Source organism: Anneissia japonica, unplaced genomic scaffold (assembly GCF_011630105.1).
Source record: "Anneissia japonica isolate Jap-2015-1 unplaced genomic scaffold, ASM1163010v1 scaffold16662_len1167910_cov178, whole genome shotgun sequence".
NCBI lineage: Eukaryota > Metazoa > Echinodermata > Crinoidea > Comatulida > Comatulidae > Anneissia > Anneissia japonica.
Window position 1 is genome coordinate 927706 of NW_022732216.1, and position 18822 is coordinate 946527.

Here is an 18822-nt window from a genome sequence, read left to right on the forward strand (position 1 = left end):
TTTTTTTATGGGCAAACAACAGAAGGCTCTGAATTTTTACAAGTTGACCAAGCGTGTTGCTGCATCATTATTGTTCAATTACGATCACTATTCAAACAGAGAGCAGGCTGATAATTTTTTTTCCCACAGCTATTTACATGTCGTTGTTGGTAACTTTTTTTTAAAATTGTGAGTGTAAATATTCTTTAGTTAGTCTTTATACTGTAGATAAGAATTGTAGATAAATAATGCACATAAAATCAATTGTCGATAGAGAACGGCGTCAGTCATCTTATTAGTCCCATATTAATAGTACCGATATTTTGAATACTTCTCTTCCGCGAATTGTTTTATTGACAGTGACTCATCTAATTCTTATATAATCACTATAACATTTTAATCGAAATAGTTCACCATATCATAAAAGTTTGAATACCCACCCAATTCGTTGGCGATCCTCAGTGTATGTTACGTTAATGAAGCATGTCATACTCTACGACAAGGGAATGTGTATTACAATATGCCAGTACCTATTTTTTAGATTTTGACGCACTCCGTTCTGTTGTGTGTGTCTGCTGTTGAAAACAAACTTCCTCATTTTGTAACTCGCTATGATAACTGAGATGGACCATGTTGATTTGTTAATAGTATTTTGTTTGGGATGGAAAAAAGGAGAGTCAATTTCCCAAAAATGCTCCATCAGCAAATAGTTTAGTGTGCGCTATGGAGAGTATGGCTATGGAATTTACTAACCACACAATCCACAATCATTAAGTCGCAAAACTTTAGCTGCATTTGGTGGATTAAGTCGCAAAACTTTATCTTCGTTTGGTGGCGCCATTAATTTTACTCTAGGTAGACGGAGACCGGTTTTGTTACTGGTTGGCACATTTCTTACAAGCATTCAGCTAAAGGCCAGTGAAAGTTTTTATCAATGCTTGCCATCCTTATGGGGAGCTATCGTAAAGTCATGGTTTGCCGGAGTTCAATTTAAATCTCCGAACTTCTGAAGCTGAGATATTCTATGAATGTAGGCTTGTATCGCAGGCTACAATTTAAAAACGGGTGACCAATTAATAATAAATTAGGTGCTAAATTTTGATTTAATGTTGGGTAAGTTAAAAACAGACATTCTTTCCGAGTGGGACTCATTCAAAAATTCGAGGGGGTTCGCTAGAATACAGGGGGGTTCGCTAGAAAAGGGGGGTTCGCCCGAACCATAAACCCCCCCCCCCTGGCTACAGGCCTGGGACCATACTCACATGAGTGGGCTGGATTTTATTCTGACCATCCGAAAATGTAATACCGCACCCCTTTCCCACTCCACATCATGGATCCATCCCCTGTGGCAGGCCCATTACGGATCTATTATTAGTGCTTACATCAATTGCCTAACATAGGCCTATTCGTATCATGTTATTTTTCTCTTAATATGCAAATATCAGCACATTTATAGAATGTTTTTATTTCGTAGGTTTTCTTCTATTACTGTTATTTGTTTAGAAGATTTTATTAATTATTGTCGTAATGTTATCTTTAATTTATTGTTGCTATTATATTTTATTGTTGTACTGTATCAATATTTTTTGTTGTTGTTATTAGGTTAGGAATCACCTAAATTTCTCTGACGCCATTAGTCAAATTTCAAATATTCAACTAGAAATTAAAAAAAAAAAACACTTACAGTAAATTGTATACTTGCCAACTGGAGTCTTTCGACGTTTGCGCCCTTTTTCCTCCTTGACGTCCTGATTTGATGAACGCCATCGCGGCTTCGAGCATCCAAGCATCAATACATAGTAAGAACTAACAGGTATTTAAACCAATAAGCTAATATATAGACCTCTAGCATATGTAGTACCTTTTTGGTTGAAATGTGATGTTCCTTCATTTCTACTAACAAACATGATTAAACACAGGCTTTTCTTTTTCAGGGCAACGAAGCTAATAATAGATATTTTTATGCCTCAGTTGATATTATGCAATTTAAATACTGTATAGAAAATTTAGCTACTTTAAATTGAAAAAGGGGATTAATGATTATCGTATCTTAACGAATTGCAATGATAATATATGAACCATTCCATGGATAAAAATTCCAGATAGTCATTCTCATCACCATGCTAGGCCACTGTAATGTTAATAATTTGACATTAGATCATAATTATATCCAGCAACATTTTTACATCATTTTATCATTTATATCATCATCAATTAGAATATTTACGAATATGTATGTATATGCAAATTGAACTAACACTTAGGTCAATATTGTTGTTTAATTATGTTGATTATATGCAAATGTAGCGGAACCACAGGTAAGTTACTAACACAGCAAGACATCGCTTCGAGCATCCAAGCATCAAATCAAGTAAGTAATCACTATAGGAATTGTTTTGTGTAGTCAAAACAATCATACTAATACCGTACCAAATACCCACCTTGTAAACCACTCAATTATATTATCATAGGACTTATTTATTTACTTTTTATTTTATTTTATTTGTGCCGATAGTGGGTTAGGTCAGTATTTGATAATGGTAGCAGGTCTGCCTCAATGCGTCTTCAATTGTATCCCTATGAAATTGTTTCAATAAATCTTTACAAACAATTGACTGTGTCTTGACTCTTTCTACATTTGTATCTGTGTCTTTTTTTAATCACGTTTATTGTCAGCCCCCTACACCAAACATTATATCCCTATGAATTTGATAAGAGTAGCAGGTGCTGCTTCAATGCGTCTTCAATTGTATACCTATGAAATTGTTGCAATAAATCCGTACCTGTACAAACAAGTGTTCTCTTGACTCTTTCTGCATTTGTATCAGTCTTTTTTTAAATCACATTTATGGTCATTCCCTTATACCAAACATTGTATCCCTATGAATTTGTTTCAATAAATTGGTACATCAGAACATGCAATATGACTCATTTTTTTAAAGTGTTTTTTGAATTGTAATTTTGTAACTAATATTATATTAGAAATGGTGTCCACAGACAGTACAAAGGCGACACATTGTGTCACAGGTATTGGTCACACATGCATGTGTGCGGAATTAATGAATGTATTCCTTCAATACGTATTTTATAACATTAAAGTTCATTTCATTTCAGAAAAAAATCTGGTGATTTTTGATAATGATGCTTGCGGACATAATCTAACATACTGATTGGTTGGTGATACTTAATCTGCCAATTGCTAATTATCGGCGTGAAAGAGAAAAAAAGATGAATACGATAACGATGGTGGTGATGATGATAATGATGATCGTGATGATGACGACTATAACTATGTCTATAGTGACGATTAATATAGATTGTGAATTTTCGGGTGGTTCTTTTGACCTTGTGGATAAACTGACTTTGATATTACAAAATACTGTAATGACAGGTGATTGGTGATACAGTGATGACTTTAGTGACGATTAACGATAATTAAATAATGTACCTAAACTTGCAAAGATAAGTTTGATGTTTGAATATAATGATGGCGATATGATGCTGATAACTTGCAAAAGGTAATTTTTTAAGATGATGTTTGAATGTCTGAAAATTTTCAAAGCGATTGGTGGGGTTGTAAAATAACGTGAAATGGGCATAGGGCTATGGACTATGTTTACGTTTCTACATTAAAATGTGTTTTCATTTCAGAAAAAATCTATGTTTTGATAATGCGTGTGAATTTCCTAATAAATCCCATCAATATGCTATATGTAAGCTCGTGCTTCTCCTCCTGTTGGAGAACTATCAACTTTGAACTATAGGACGATTATAACGATGAGATGCGGATAACGAGGATGATGTTGGTGTAGTGATGGCGATATTGAAGATGCTGATGATAACGATTATAATGAAATGGTAGACCTGTAGGCTAATTCACAAAGGTAAGTTTCAATGCCTGGGCTTTGTGGTGAAATGACGTGAATAAATGAATGCATTTACTTCTAGTGGTTAGCTTAGTGTGACTACTTCATTCATTTGAAATTGTTCCCTCTCCTGTTCTGAGGATCATGGGGCCATGTTAATCCATTTTAAACCTCCTTGGTTAATCTAAATGATTTCACTCTTGATAAGAATCTTGTCTATAAAGTGGGGCGAGCACCCGTTTTGCTAACGCCATTGTGCTCACACGAGTTCAATCTTAATAATTGTTTAATCTTAATAATTGTTTAAGCAGAGCATTTTTACACTGCCCACAGAAGTGGTTTACATGATAGGCCTTGAATGCTTTTGAACTGCCACCGAATCAAACCTGACTGAAACTGTGTGCGATTGAAATACTTGTGGACTTTGGTGATTAAAAGTTGATTATGCTAAACTTAAGATTCAATATTGCTTTTTTTTAATTGTGCGTTCTCTTCCGAGTGATGGGAATGCGACCCCCATGTGTAATGAACAATGCAGTGACGGATGAGGGAGAGCCAGGGAAAGACTTTCACAGATAGAGGGTCTATCTCACCTCTGTCCCACAATGGTTGGGGCTGAAGTACGAAAATGTGATTGTCGCCTCCAGATGGCCAGAAATGGTAAGGCCTAAAGTCAGACAAAATCTGCCTCACTTGAATCCGTCACTGCAATGCTGTTGTAGATGAGTAAACTGGTTGATAAAAATGTATACGCATTGATGATTGTTGCTGTGGTTTGAAGGACAATTTATATCTTTGTACCACCTTATTGGGTTATTAGACCGAACCCACATCTACATGGTTTTCAACCTGATGAACACAAATCAATATTTCCATACATCATCCTTTAACAAATAACGATGCATTTGTTGTTATACAATATTTTCAGGAATTCAGAAGTGTGATTGACCCAATACCAGCACCTAGGAAGCGAAGTTTCATGGTTCGTCATAAGATGGAATGATGCAATCTGGTCGATTTAATTTAGAGGTGTCTAGTGTGTTTGCAATTGTTAAAGAAAACAGAACGTTATTAAACTCTGAATCATTTACATGGTATTGGTAGACTTACGACTAAGATTATATAGTTAAACCTACTTGTGATTGCAGTTGGTGACTAAATATTAAGTATGGGCTATATAGTAGAAAATTATGTTTAGTTGAAACAAGTTGCTTAATTTATAACGGTTTCAGCAATGATTTCGTGGTTCAACAAAACAGATAATTCTCTACTATATTTATGGAACCAGATGAAATTCTTTGAAAATGGACTATAGTAATATTTAATAAATATTTATGATAAACAATGATTAAGAATAAAGCAATCATCAATACAATATTGCTGCTTTTTTCATTTTGTATAATTTATCATTCTACCTATTGTTGGTGTTTTTTTTTTTGTGTTCATTATACAGTAGTAATTCGCTTTCATCATTTCATTTAATCCTAACCTAGTCCATCCTCTTTCATATTTAAACTCGGGTTCGTCTATAGTTAGGTTGTAGTTAAGTCAGATTAGCTTGATCTTTGTTTAAGGTGTAGAATAAGTATTAGCTAGGTTCAAAATGTAGTTTTCCTTCCTTAATGAGAGAAGAATGGGCAATACATTTAACCTACATTACTTAACATTAATTCAATGTATCCTAACGTAAATTTGTAAATATTTGTTAAACCTAAATTTTGAGTGATAATTTTTATATATTGAAATTTATTGTTTTATCATTGTTTCTGTTTTATCATTGTTTTTTGTTTTTGATATTTGAATTGACTTGTTGGCTGCGCAAGCCTGTTAATTCACGCTGCGTCCTGGTTTTTTGTAAATGCTTTCTTTTGTATATTTAATATGAATATCAATAAAGAGTGATTGAAGTTTCGCAAATTTACAAAAACGATAACGAATACGGTATGTCATCAAATTTGTATACAACCCTTCCCCAACAGTAGCATATCTGTCATAACGTAGGCGATTTATGCCTTTTGCACGAGTCATGGATTGTCAAGAATGTTTTAGCACGAATATGACGATAATGCTGATGATGACGTATTCGTTATAATTTGCGTGAGGTTGTAAAATTGTATAACAATTAGGCATTGCTTTACATTATGGACTCTTAACCAGATGGTGTGTTATACAAATAGTATTGAACAATAATGTTTACAACATAAAATAGACAATTAATTTCGGACGTAACAATAGCGCTAAAATAATTTATTGTGATAAATGTCATTGATTTGCATATGAAATTATAGTAATTTTTATGTTGATGCAAATTAAAATTATTAGTCAATTAGATATTATGCTTAATTGTATTTATTTGCTTACACCCACATCACGAGCATATATACAGTATATAATAAATACTTGTTCGATGAGTGATCGACGTGAATTGAGTGTGTAAGGGGTCCACTACATAAGAGAGAAATGAAGAAAAAACTATTAGTGTGACAAGGAATTAAAAGATGTACAGTACAGTGATTCTCGACTACATATCAAAGATCTTATAAACACAAGAAAGCGTTCTCCGCGATTTACGTGTGCAAATTCTGTAATAAGGCATGAATGACGCCCTCTTGCTAAATTGGAAACTTTTGACCCGTGACCGCTCTGACCATACCGTACACCGAGCGACTTTACCTTGGGTATCAATCCTGTGAACAGCAGCAGAACAGGAACCATCTCAGATACATGGCAACAGATAGGACGCCCTCTTCAAAAACTGAGTACTTTTTCTCTTTGGTATAATAGCGCATGAATGGCGCCCTCTTGCTAAATTGGAAACTTTTGAACCTTGACTGACGCTTCTATTTGTTACGCGTACATCGCGAAGAACGCTATCTTGTGTTTATAAGATCTTTGCTACATATTATACACCGCTCTAAGGGGGTACATTTTTTTGTCTCGATGGTGCTCAATAGAATAATTATGTTAACAAATGATAAGTACAGTAGTACTACGTACTATATAAATGTGTGGGATCTGCAGACGATGCTGATGGTTAAATAAAGGCGCTAACATAATATGACAAATGACCTACGGAGCTGGCGTGGTCCCAGTACCCAATGTTACCGGCTTCAACTTCTAATGACTATTCAAACAAGTAAATTTGTAAAGTTGCTGAAGTGTCTCAGGATAAATGACAAGATTATTGAAAATTGTTTATATATAGGCCTAGATTAGATACCGTAGATTATATATTACCGCTATATCTGGAAAACAATATAACATAGAAATAATAATGTTAATAGCTAAATGTCAATATGTCTGAAAGCAATTTATGGATAAACTATAGTACAGGTATCCCTCCAATCTAAAATATATAAATTTTCTCTATGATGCTACAATTAAAAAACACTTTTGGGAAAGGTATTTTATTGTCTTTAGCATCTTTGTTCTTTAATAAGAAAAAATATTACTATAAAAATAAAAGATAGGCATCCATATATATTGTGCCTCAGTAAAATGGTCTTTAAATGGAAGTGACATTTAATTGGAAGGGACTTTCTTTGGAGGGGTCTTTAATTAATAATAATATAATAATATAATAATAGTCTACCTCTATAGAGGTAGACTATTATTTCACTACATCAAGTAACTTCTAATATTGCGCCACAAATTTAAGGTGATAAGAATTATATTATATCTAAAATAAATATGAAAACAAGAAAATATGGCAAACAGTTGTTCTTTACTTTAAAACATTTTCATGCATTGGATTTTACATACACACACATATAAGAAAGCTTTCTCAATTATAGCGTAATTCCTTGAACTATGTTGCCGGGTTACTGTTTACTCTGAACTTAAATTATTTGCAATGGCCCATCATCCTCCTGGAACCAAAGAGCAACTTTGTTTCAATGGCGTATAGATTTTAATTTGCAAAGATGCTAGTTTATAAATTTAATACAGTCTTCCGTTCCAACCCTCACTATATGCGTATGGATGGGCCCTCAATCAATTACCGCTTTATCTTATAATGGCTGCTACATAAGAACCTCAGACCTCACGCAGAGGTCGTTTACGGCTTGCAACATCCCCAGCTACCGTAAAACTTCGAATTGAAGCCGTGGGCATCTTAAATTTTTTTTTTTTTTTTTTTTTTTTGCGAACTTTAGATGGGCTTTCTTTTCATGGTGGGCTTTTTTTTTTGAGATAGGCTTCTTTTGCAAAGTAATCAGGGGGACTTCTTTTCAGAACGAGTACTGTGAATTTGTATTATAAAGAACAATAAATACGGCCACTGTAACATTCAATCTGTATCATGGAGTGTATTTAATTGACATTAAATCACCTAAACTACTGTATAAACCAAGCTTGTTTAAATTTATTTATTTTATTTTTTTGATATTCATGTATAGTGTATATACTATACTATCTCGAAAAGAAGCCCAGGCCTATGCTATCTTGAAAAGAAGCCCACGGGCTTTTTTTCGAGGCTATTTTTGCAAACTGAAGAGGGGGATTCAATTCGAGATTAAGCCCACTGGGCTTCAATTCGAGGTTTTGGTATTATGTTTGTACAAAAAGTTTTAGAAAACAGAGGGCGAAAGACCGAAATCCTCTGTTATCAGCTCATCAAGCTGCAGCAAAAACAAAAATATCAGTCTGTCGCCCTCTATTATTATATCGTACTATCTGAAGGTTGCGGACACAATTATTATTTTTAATAATATTCAATAAAAGTTATTTATACAATAATAAATTGGTTAGTTAGCTTACAAATGTTTCAAAATCAAAATATTTACATGTACCTGGACCTTCGATTATTAATTTACCTTAATTGATTTGTTTCTTCTATGATGATCATGTTCGCCTTTCATACTTTGGGGAAACTACCAGTGGGGAGGCGGATGTCATGCTTAGCTGGTTTTAAGCACCAATAAACAACATATACTGCTGTACTGTCTACGCGAAACGTGTAATGATTCTGAGTTCTTTATAGGACGATTGTGTTTTTCATGCAGGATATTGATAAACATACGTTTCAGAGCAACGGTGTCTTCTAAATCGTGTTTCATCATACTGTCAACAATGTGTAAAAAGCACATATGTGTCCTGTTTACCTTACTTGCGAATGGTGTTGTTCTAGGCCTAGGCCTGCGTTTGACCGACCAGGACAGCAGCTTGAATGCGCTGGAACAGCTGGTGAAAGGTAACACGATTAGCATGCAAAGAAGTGCTAGAAGAAGTGTTGGCGAAGACCAGGACTGTAATTTCACCAAAACAGGCATGGTAAATGCGAATGATGCAAAAGCCTATAATTGTGTCATTGAAAACAGTGATTCACAGGTTGGTATTTTTATCAGTTATTCTGTAAAAATGTTTTGTACTAGAATAGTCATATTTTGGAAAATAATTTGACCTAATTCGTGAGGTACGGTGACATCCGGACGGGATGGATAACCCACTTCGTAATTAAAAAAATATTGGTTTGGTGGGATTGCTCTGTTCGTGAGTTATGTATCCGATCCATAAATTATACCACACTTTTGACAGATGTATATCAATTATACCACACTTTTGACAGATGTATAAAAAAAAATCACCAAAATATATAATCAAGTTTTTAAAAAAAATGCATCTCACCCATTAATATAGAAGTAGATACAGTAAAAATTTTGATATTTTAATACATATACCAATGTTTTCCATTTACAGGCTGTTCGAATTGAAGTAAATAGCAGTAAAGCCTTGGTCGACTTGCCCATTTTATTTGTTGTGAAACAGCAGAAGAGTGTCTTATCGTGGGCCGTACCTCATATCATTCAAAACAAGTAGGTAAAATTCAGTCAATCAATCAATCAATCAATCAGTCAATCAATCAATCAATCAATCAATTACTCAATCACTCAACCACTTAATAGATAACACACTCAACTTCATTTAAGCAGTGAAGAAAAATACTATATTTTTTGTTGTCATTCAGATATAAATATGATGTAGTCAGCCATACACTTTGTCCTGAACAATCAAATGACACCAACCCCAAGAAGATCAATGTCGCTGTCACCACGTCCTCTGATGTTTCAGTAAAGTTTCATTTGAAGGTGACACAAGTGCCAAACTTCAAGCTTGAGTAAGTAATACTACTTGGAATGAGACCATGATTCAATGTCTCGACCCTTAATGGGTCATTTTCTAATTTATTGTTTAAAGGTTTGGATGGCAAAGTAATAATATATTTTTGCTTGCAGTAGTTCTGAAAAAAACTGTTATTTGTTGAGGATGTCTTGACGTTTCAGTTGAGTTGCTTCAACCGTCTTCAGGTGAATAATATCTGCAGGGAATTCAAACATGGAAATACTTATTATATTACATCTTCAAATTACTACTGAATTAATAAGAAATATGAATTCTTGTGTAATGAATACAAGAATACAATACCGTACTCGCACGAATAAGCGCCATGTTTGAATAAGCGCCCCACTCGATTAAGCCCCCCTCCTAATGTGAAAATTTTCTCAAGCGCCCCTTCTGAATGAGCGCCCCTTCTGAATGAGCGCCCCGTTTGAATGAGCGCCCCTCTAAATTTTGAATAAGCGCCCCCTCAGAAATATCATGTGATTTTTTTTTTTTCAGAAGCCACTATCAATCAATCCTGGGACTGTGGTTGGCATTCACATTTTCTTCTTATGTCAATTCCGAAATGAGGATATTTCTCCTGGACAGATGAGAGTTTTCCAGACAGTATCTTTCCAAATTTCCTCTCTTATCTAGGCAAAGTCCTACTTTTCTTTTTCTTTTCCCCACAATTTGCACCTTTAGCACGTTCTCATCTGAGATTGCAAGCCCTGCAATGGTTCTGCTAATCTCAATCAGCAGGCCAACAAGATTGCCACTACCACCATAATTTCATCTGCTTTGTGTAAATACTCACAGCATCCTTGTCATGAACCATGCTGCTATCTGGACGATTATTTTTCCGCACCAGAACCATTTGTAATCTTGCGTTTCTGGATGTCCTTATGTAATATTTTTTCATTCAAAAAGCACCCCTTGAATTTTCCAAGTTTCCATAAGAACCCCCCAATTCATCTATTTCCATAAGCACCCCCTCAATTTCCACTCTGTTTGAATAAGTGCCCCTCAAAACGCACAAAAAATATTTTAAGCGCTCAGGTGCTTATTCGTGCGAGTATGGTATCTATTATTCTAAACATTGTTTTATTTATTTTTTCATTAGGATGGACAAGAAAAGTTCTATTGTAGTAACACCATCACAATCTCAGGTAATTACTTTAATTCATTAAACATTTTAAATATTATTTTTAATCCTATCTAATTTTGTTTTAATTTGTTGATATTCTTGATGGTGCCTCCATTTTTTTTTGTCTATTTGTGCACTGTATTCATCCTTCATCTGTACTGTTCATACTGTATCTTCATTCGTGTGCTACAAATTGCTAGAAAAAATAAGGATGTGCTATTCCGTTTGTCACTACCCAATTGGAAATTGTGTGATGGGAATTTTATACTCAATAGGCTTTCACATTAGTGAAGTCACTTGTTTGTATTGTGAATATTTTACTACATCTTCATTGAAAAAACTGTAATGCTCATTGGAATGGTAATAACAGATTATAGATTCATACAGTTGATGAACCATAAGGAAAGCATACAGTATGTGCAGATATGTGGAACTGCATTAAATGTAAATCAGGAGTGGGCATAAAAATGTTTTGGAGGGCAATACTGAATATTTTATTTAACAAGGAAGGCGGCAAATAAAAATGTGCTTGAAAAAACCTTCATACATTGCTATTATATTGCTATATGCTCAGTTTTAAAGTAACTTTCTGCAGAGGTTCAGCTTTAGCAAACGTTCAGCAAACGGCTTTCTAGCCAAAGATGGCAGACGGGCCGGACACATGGGGTTTTTAATTCATTTTCAACAAAATTTGCCATTGTGCTGTGTGCTGTACATGATGCGAGGCATGCACATTGCCCACCTGTGCTTTAGATCGTAAGCCAAGGATTTTTTTTTAAATTTTTGCTAAAATCGTCATGTGCCATGTCTTTTTGAAAAAAAAGAAAATCAAGTGCATACATTTTGCCAAGCCATGCAGTAAATTTAACCAAGTGAATATTTCCCAGGAAATACGGCCAATGCACTTGTGCAGCAATACCCAGGTAGCTTCGCCTTGGTTTAAAATTTAATTGAAAGCAAACACAACTTTATTTATGTTTGATCTTTGCTGAATTAGCTGCATGATTGAGACTACTGTGAAGAGAGTGAAGGATCAAGATGTGCATAATAATCCTGCATGCAGTGGCTTATCTAGGAGTCTTGAAATGGGGGGTGTGGGGTGTCTGGGGGGGGGGAACTCAAAGATGAAGTACAGTAGGGGTCTTGATGATTCGGTGAGGGGAGCTAGCCCGCAAAATGAGTTGATTTCAGGTGATTTTTAACTGCTTAAGCATGATTTTATGCTTCAGACATCTTCAATGGGGGAGGCAACTGGGGTGCCAGTATATTTAGAGAGGCATGCACCCGTACCTGTGCCCCCATCCTACGACCCCTTGCATCCCTAGATGCAGTGCCTGCATGATTTAGAGTGTAAATTGGGTATAACTCCATCACATGCGAGTTTGTGAATATGAATATTCATATATACCTGTAATATTAAAATTTAATATTATTTATCAAGATTCAGGTTGAATTCATTGAACTCAATGGAGTCTATTGTAGGAATGCCCTTGGAAGCCTCAGTTAGCAGATCAATAATACTGTGCATTGACTTGATGGCACAATACTTCTGTACTGGCAAGTTGATATAATTAGCTCATTATTTAAAAAAAGTCATTTATTGAAAGTGAGTTCATGTCACATAATGAACTAGTAGAAGACATGTATAGAATTTTGTATCATTCGAGTACTTTATCCATTATTAAAAGTGGATTTTGTAATAGGAAGGGCAGCTACTGTAAATTATTGTTCAATCTCTATAGCAGGGGTGGGCATAAAAATCGGTTAGAGGGCCAAAGTGAATTTGATTTTTCCAGTGAGGTTCTAAAATCTCCGATCACTGCTTTTTACATCACTTTATTCTCAGTTTTAATGTTACTTTTTACATATGATTGGAGTCGGGCCTTTTTCTATCCAATTTTGATTGGCGGGCCGCAAACATAGGGTTTTTAATTCGTTGGTTAGAAAATTGATAGGTCTGAATTTTACAGATTAAAAATTTTTTTTTTTATAGATCTAAAGGTTATGCTTATGAATGATATACAGTATTGACAATCATATATTATATGATATTATATGATGATTAACATTTTTGATGATATGATATGATGATTAACATTTTGTTAAACAAAATGAATACATTATCAGTACTTAAATTTGTATTATTTTTCCTTATCAAGAAATTTTTATATATATATTTTGTAATAATATTTCATAATATCTTGGAGATTATTATCAGATGCATATAGAATCTCTTGTTTAAATTTACAGTGAACTGACCTACCTAAGAAATATTATGCCTGTTTATTAATAATAAATAAAGAGTTTTATTTATTCATGGAGGCTCATTTTAGTCTTTTACAAAGATAATTTTTTTCAAGAGGCCGTCTCCTTAAACTACTCGGTAAATAAAAGACTTCAAACTAAGTGGTTTTTTTTTTTTTCAAACTAGTATACAAAAATTGTATTTATGTTACCCAAGCTTTAAACACAAGTAATCATTTTTTAAATGAGAAAAAAAAGACACATATAATAACACAGTCTTGATAAATCATAGCCTGCAGACCATTTCATGTGGCATACAGTAGCGTATTGACCGAATATACATGCCAAAAGCGGTAGAATTTTTGTTGATAATGATTATAAAAACTGAATGCTACAGAAAAGATTATCAATAATGGAATTGTCATAAAAAATATGATATCAGTAATTTGTTTACTCTATTTAACCTACTAAATTCAGGATTGCCTTACATAATATATAAACATTTTTTTTTTAACCAGTCATTCTATTCAAGCAAAAGACATATGACTCAGTGAATACCAAGCAACAAATGACCATGACTTTACAACAATTTAAAAGTAATTAACCTATTAGTATTTGTAAACACTTGAGTCCAACTTGAGTTTAGGCAATCAGCAATTTGCATGTAGTTTTAATCAACTGATTTTTAGAACAAGTTTTAAATATAACAGTGATGATAAACCATAGGCTTTAAACAACATATAGTCATGAGTATAAATAAAGCAATTATTATTAAATCCTGAAAATTGGTATGTAGCTAAAGGAAACATATGCTTTCTCTATTTCTTGCCTTTACAATAATATTGTCAACAATCTTTATCATAAATACATAGGCCTATATATCTGTAAATTATCACTGGAGTATTTTGATTGATCTGGAATGCAGTAATGGATCAGGGGGTTTTTTGGAGGCGCGGGTGTGTGTCAGGAATGAGGATTGCAAGTAGATTTATTTAATCAAATTAAATTATACAAAATACAATATAAATTTATTGTTGTCGCGTAACAACATACTGAAAAAATTTAGTTTCAGTTGCAAAAATATACTGTATAAAGACATACTGTACAGCCTATAAACTATAAAAAAATAAATAAAATAAATAATATAATATATACAAAAAAAAATAAAAATATAAAATATATACAGTAGGCCAACTTAGTACTGTATTGCCAATTGGTAAATTTCCTGCTAATTTCATTAAACAACTGTATTTACCCATTCCCAAACCTGAACATAATTTTAATATTAATAATAATGTTAACGTGGAGATATAATTTTTTTGTTGGTTCAAAACATAATTTTAAATAAGTAAAAGGAAAATAAACAAAGTACAGTGTAGGCCTAATTGATATTGTTCTCGAATTTAGCCGGCTTATTTTAGTGAGGAAACCAGACAGAAAGTAAGGAATGTTAACATATCACAATTGTGAAGAAAAATTCAAGAGGCATGTAATGACCCTAGGACGGGATTTGCCGTTGGCGGTTGAAAAATAGAATCGTTATCAAGATATTTTGTCTGCAGCCCAGCACGATCAAGACAACTCGTTTCAGTTCAACTTGTTGTAACAGTCATAAGAATTGCACCAATCATAACAAATGTAGAAATTTTGATTCTGGTTTGAAACCAGGCTCAAGTTACTGTATAATAATCAACTATAGTTTGAACATGATAACTTCTATTCAACCAAGGACTGTTTTCCAGTGGTGGCTGGGACACTCAAGCCTGGATAAACATCATAACAATGATATTCCTGTAGTTCATTATGATTACAAGTAATTCATTAACTTAATTATTATTGACTGTTGACTATTGTAGCACACTCTTCATTGGTCTTTCGAAGAACCGGGGGAAGATTCTGCAACGTGTCCAAAATACTGCTGCCCACACATATATTCGATCACATCTTCCCAGTGCTAGCAGACTTTCATTGGTTACCAGTGCAGCAACGGATACAATAAGGTGTTGGTCCTGGCATATACACGGTCACAGCACAATCTGGCTCCTCATGGTTATCTGAGCTTGTGCAGATTTCCCAGCCCACAAGGGCTCTAAAGGTCAGGTGCCCAATGTCAACTCGTTGTTCCAAAGGCTAGAACATCCACCTATGGTGGGAGAGCTTTTCCTGTTGCAGCTCCGACTTTGTGGAACTCCATCAGAGACAGTGTGTTACTAAAGACCTTTCTTTTCCATTACGTTTTTCTTTAACATAACATCCTTATTCTGTTTGTTTATGTACAGCACATTGAGAGCTTACTTACTTGCGCTATAATAAACTATTATTATTATTATTAGTATTGAAAATAATCAAACTTTATGTTTAAATCCATAATATGAATAGGCTATTTACGTAGTCAAGTATATCATTACTTATAATTTAGCCTTACTGTGTCAGTTAGGCAAAAAGTCAAGCAATCTTGATATTTAAATCATGCAAAAAATAAAATATCTTACTCTTAAGTGTACATGAAATGAAAATAATATGAATGATTGATAAGGCTAAAACCAGTTGTTTTCCAAGTGTTAGTGGCACCTACTGTAGTAACTGTATTTCAATTATCTAGAGTCAGCTTTTGGTTACCAAAGAGAAATCTAAAATACTTGTATGATGCCTAAAATGGTGTTTACCAATTTATTTAGCAACCAAGATTTAATAATTTTATTGCAATACAAACAGATGTCTTGAACTTTACAATTTATATAAAATGAGAAAACATACATGACAACATTATATACAGTAGTCAAGCTGTTGAAAGTCATTAATATGCCACATTCTCACATAAAATAATTTCCAAAAAACATAAAAAAAATTTATCACCATGATCATTATCATTGCAATCTCTTCATCACCTTTATATATTATTAATCAATATTTGTATGGAATTAAGCAATTTTTGACTATGAAATTTATTTATTTATTTTTTAAAAATTTGGCAAAAACAATGCACAATAAAATGACAAACTAATGAAACCTAATAATAATTAGGACTAAGACTATAGTAAAAAAAAAAAATAGAAAATGTTTTTTAATTTAAACAATACTTACTAAGAAACCATTTCTTGATATATTTGAAGTCACTGGTCTTGAAAACATAAATTTTTTTTTCATAATCAGTTTAACGAGAGACTGAGAACAACCAATTTGTCCCCAATGTATAAAACACATTGCATGGGAACCCAAGCAAACCATTATAAATGTTTGTTTCTGGTTATTTTGTAGCATTCAATTTAACATTTACATTTGTTTAAATCGGAAATCATTGCCATAATAGAAATATTCCAAAATTACCAAACATATTTACATAATACATTACTACACTGATGATGATGATGATGAATGATGATGATGATGATGATGAATGATGGTACCGTATTCATTGAACACCATTAATAAATTATAAAACCTCCTGGCTATTTAAATTATTTTTTCCTAACAATATGAACAATTATAGTCATAATATATAACAATTATAGTCATAATATATAATATAAATTGTTAATAGCACAATATCACCAAATAATTTTTACCATTAATGTGATTTTGGATTTTACATTATTTTTCATGAAAGGGTAATAAAAATATTAATATTTATTACTGCATGCAGTGGCTTTGTCAGCTAATCTTATAAACATTGTATGCTGTCTAATGTTAGGTTTTGTTCACTTAATGCAGTTTTTATTCAATATTGTCAAAAATGTAATTGATATCCCGGCCTCCCTCCAATTAAAGACCACTTTTGGGACAAGGGTTTCCATTGTCTTACAGCTTTGGTCTCTAATTACAATAATAAAAATAAAAGACATTTGTTAAAATATGGTGACATAAATATGCAATTGCAGGGGTCTTCAATTAGGCGCGATCTACAAATTATCCCCAATGACAGAAACGCGTCTGGGAAAACCATGTATTACAAACGCGTCTGGGAAAGCGATCGTCTAATTATCGTGCCTCATGAATATTAATAAGCTAGTCGGAATATGTCCCAGACGCGTCTAAACGGGTTTGTGCTGTTGTACGTGTTTGCCAATGTTTGTATTGTTTTGGGCGACAAACGCGTCTGTGTAATTAGACCAGGCATGGGTTGAACTACCGTTTTTGTACAATTTAAAATACTGAACAAGTTTTAATTTGAAATGATCTGAACCAAGTTCAAAGTTTAAAGGCTGCATAGTCCTAATAGTAAATTAAGTGGTAAATGACGATAATGGCAGCCTAATTGCCGTTTGCTCTGTCGGAAAGACCTATCTTCATTAAATAGCAGCCTACCTGCTGAGAAGCTGACGACGAACGAAAAAACATTTATCAACTCTCTGCACACATATCACATGGGAACACAAATGGACGCCAGTATTCGCCAAACATCATTCAATAAACTGTAGAGAAAATAGAACATCTATTTTCTCTATTATTAAACGTAGGCATCAATATATATTATATACAGCAACTAGGCCTATGCAACTACTGTACAATTAATATTGGGTACCTCGTGTGTGTGGATGTGATCAGTACAACAGAGTACGCAATATCACGCGACAAATGTCACTGACTGTGTGGCCAGTGTTGACCTATACATGGAGGAAAGAACTTTCCTCCATGGTCTATAGAAATTTGCTTTGAGCGCCGCTCTGACAGAAGTGGGTCAGTTGAGATGCTAACAATAGGACGTTCGATGGAGTGCCTGGATGCCAGTTTAAAGTATGGTCTTGTCTGCTTGCCGGGCAGCGAATTCTGTATAGTTTAATTTTTTTAATCTTGCATAAATCTTGTTTTGTATTTTATATATTTGTATTGGTTTAGGCCTATTGTTATTTTATGTGTGGAAGCTGTTCATTGGCTTATGTTAAATAAAAATAATGTTGAGTGTTAAAGGCCTATGTTAATGTCAAAATATAAATAAAACATACAAGTGAATGTACGTGTACCATTGTATTTCATTAATAGGCCTAATTAGGTGCTAATTCTTAACTGACCCAAACAAACATGTAGTGTACAGAAAACAGTTTTCAATTCTTATATTCGGACATTTATTTATCCATCGACAAAATTAAATACAAGTATTGTATACAATTTATAGTGTACATGGATAAAAATGATATACGAGGCCTACCCTATTCTTCCTCTAGATACATTTGGCTACATCAGAAAATACGATACGCATGGGGCGATACAAAAATCTTCATTGAATATAATAGTGAATATATCAACATGGTGGGTGTTGGTGCATTCACTATAGGCCTACATGAAAACATTAAAATAGTAAACAGTGATACTAGAACACCATTGCTGGATGATGGTTTAACCATTTTTAAAACATAATAATATATATAATAATACAAACATGTATTAAATTCATATAGCCTACACAGTAAAACAAACAATGCTGAAACATACATTGTTCTACGTGCGATATCAAGTGATCGCCACAACGAACTTCTTCAACTGCGGCTG

At 33.6% G+C, this 18822-nt stretch overlaps 1 protein-coding gene and 1 long non-coding RNA gene across 4 annotated transcripts in view; both read left to right on the forward strand.

Annotated features, from left to right (window-relative positions):
• Positions 1-2165: 2165 nt before the first annotated feature.
• LOC117115626 lies at positions 2166-3854 on the forward strand. Its single transcript, XR_004446583.1, has 3 exons — positions 2166-2350; positions 3094-3152; positions 3631-3854. It is a non-coding gene; the product is annotated as an uncharacterized LOC117115626 (long non-coding RNA).
• Positions 3855-8735: 4881 nt separating this feature from the next.
• The window catches only part of LOC117115642 (SID1 transmembrane family member 2-like), a 61400-nt gene continuing 51313 nt past the window's right edge, over positions 8736-18822 (forward strand). For all 3 annotated transcript variants that reach the window (XM_033259521.1, XM_033259523.1, XM_033259522.1), the window contains exons 1-4: positions 8736-9173; positions 9543-9658; positions 9811-9960; positions 11068-11113. In XM_033259521.1, coding sequence (XP_033115412.1) covers positions 8916-9173; positions 9543-9658; positions 9811-9960; positions 11068-11113 — 570 coding nt within the window. In that variant the 5' untranslated portion in view covers positions 8736-8915. The remainder of the gene's footprint in view (positions 9174-9542; positions 9659-9810; positions 9961-11067; positions 11114-18822) is intronic.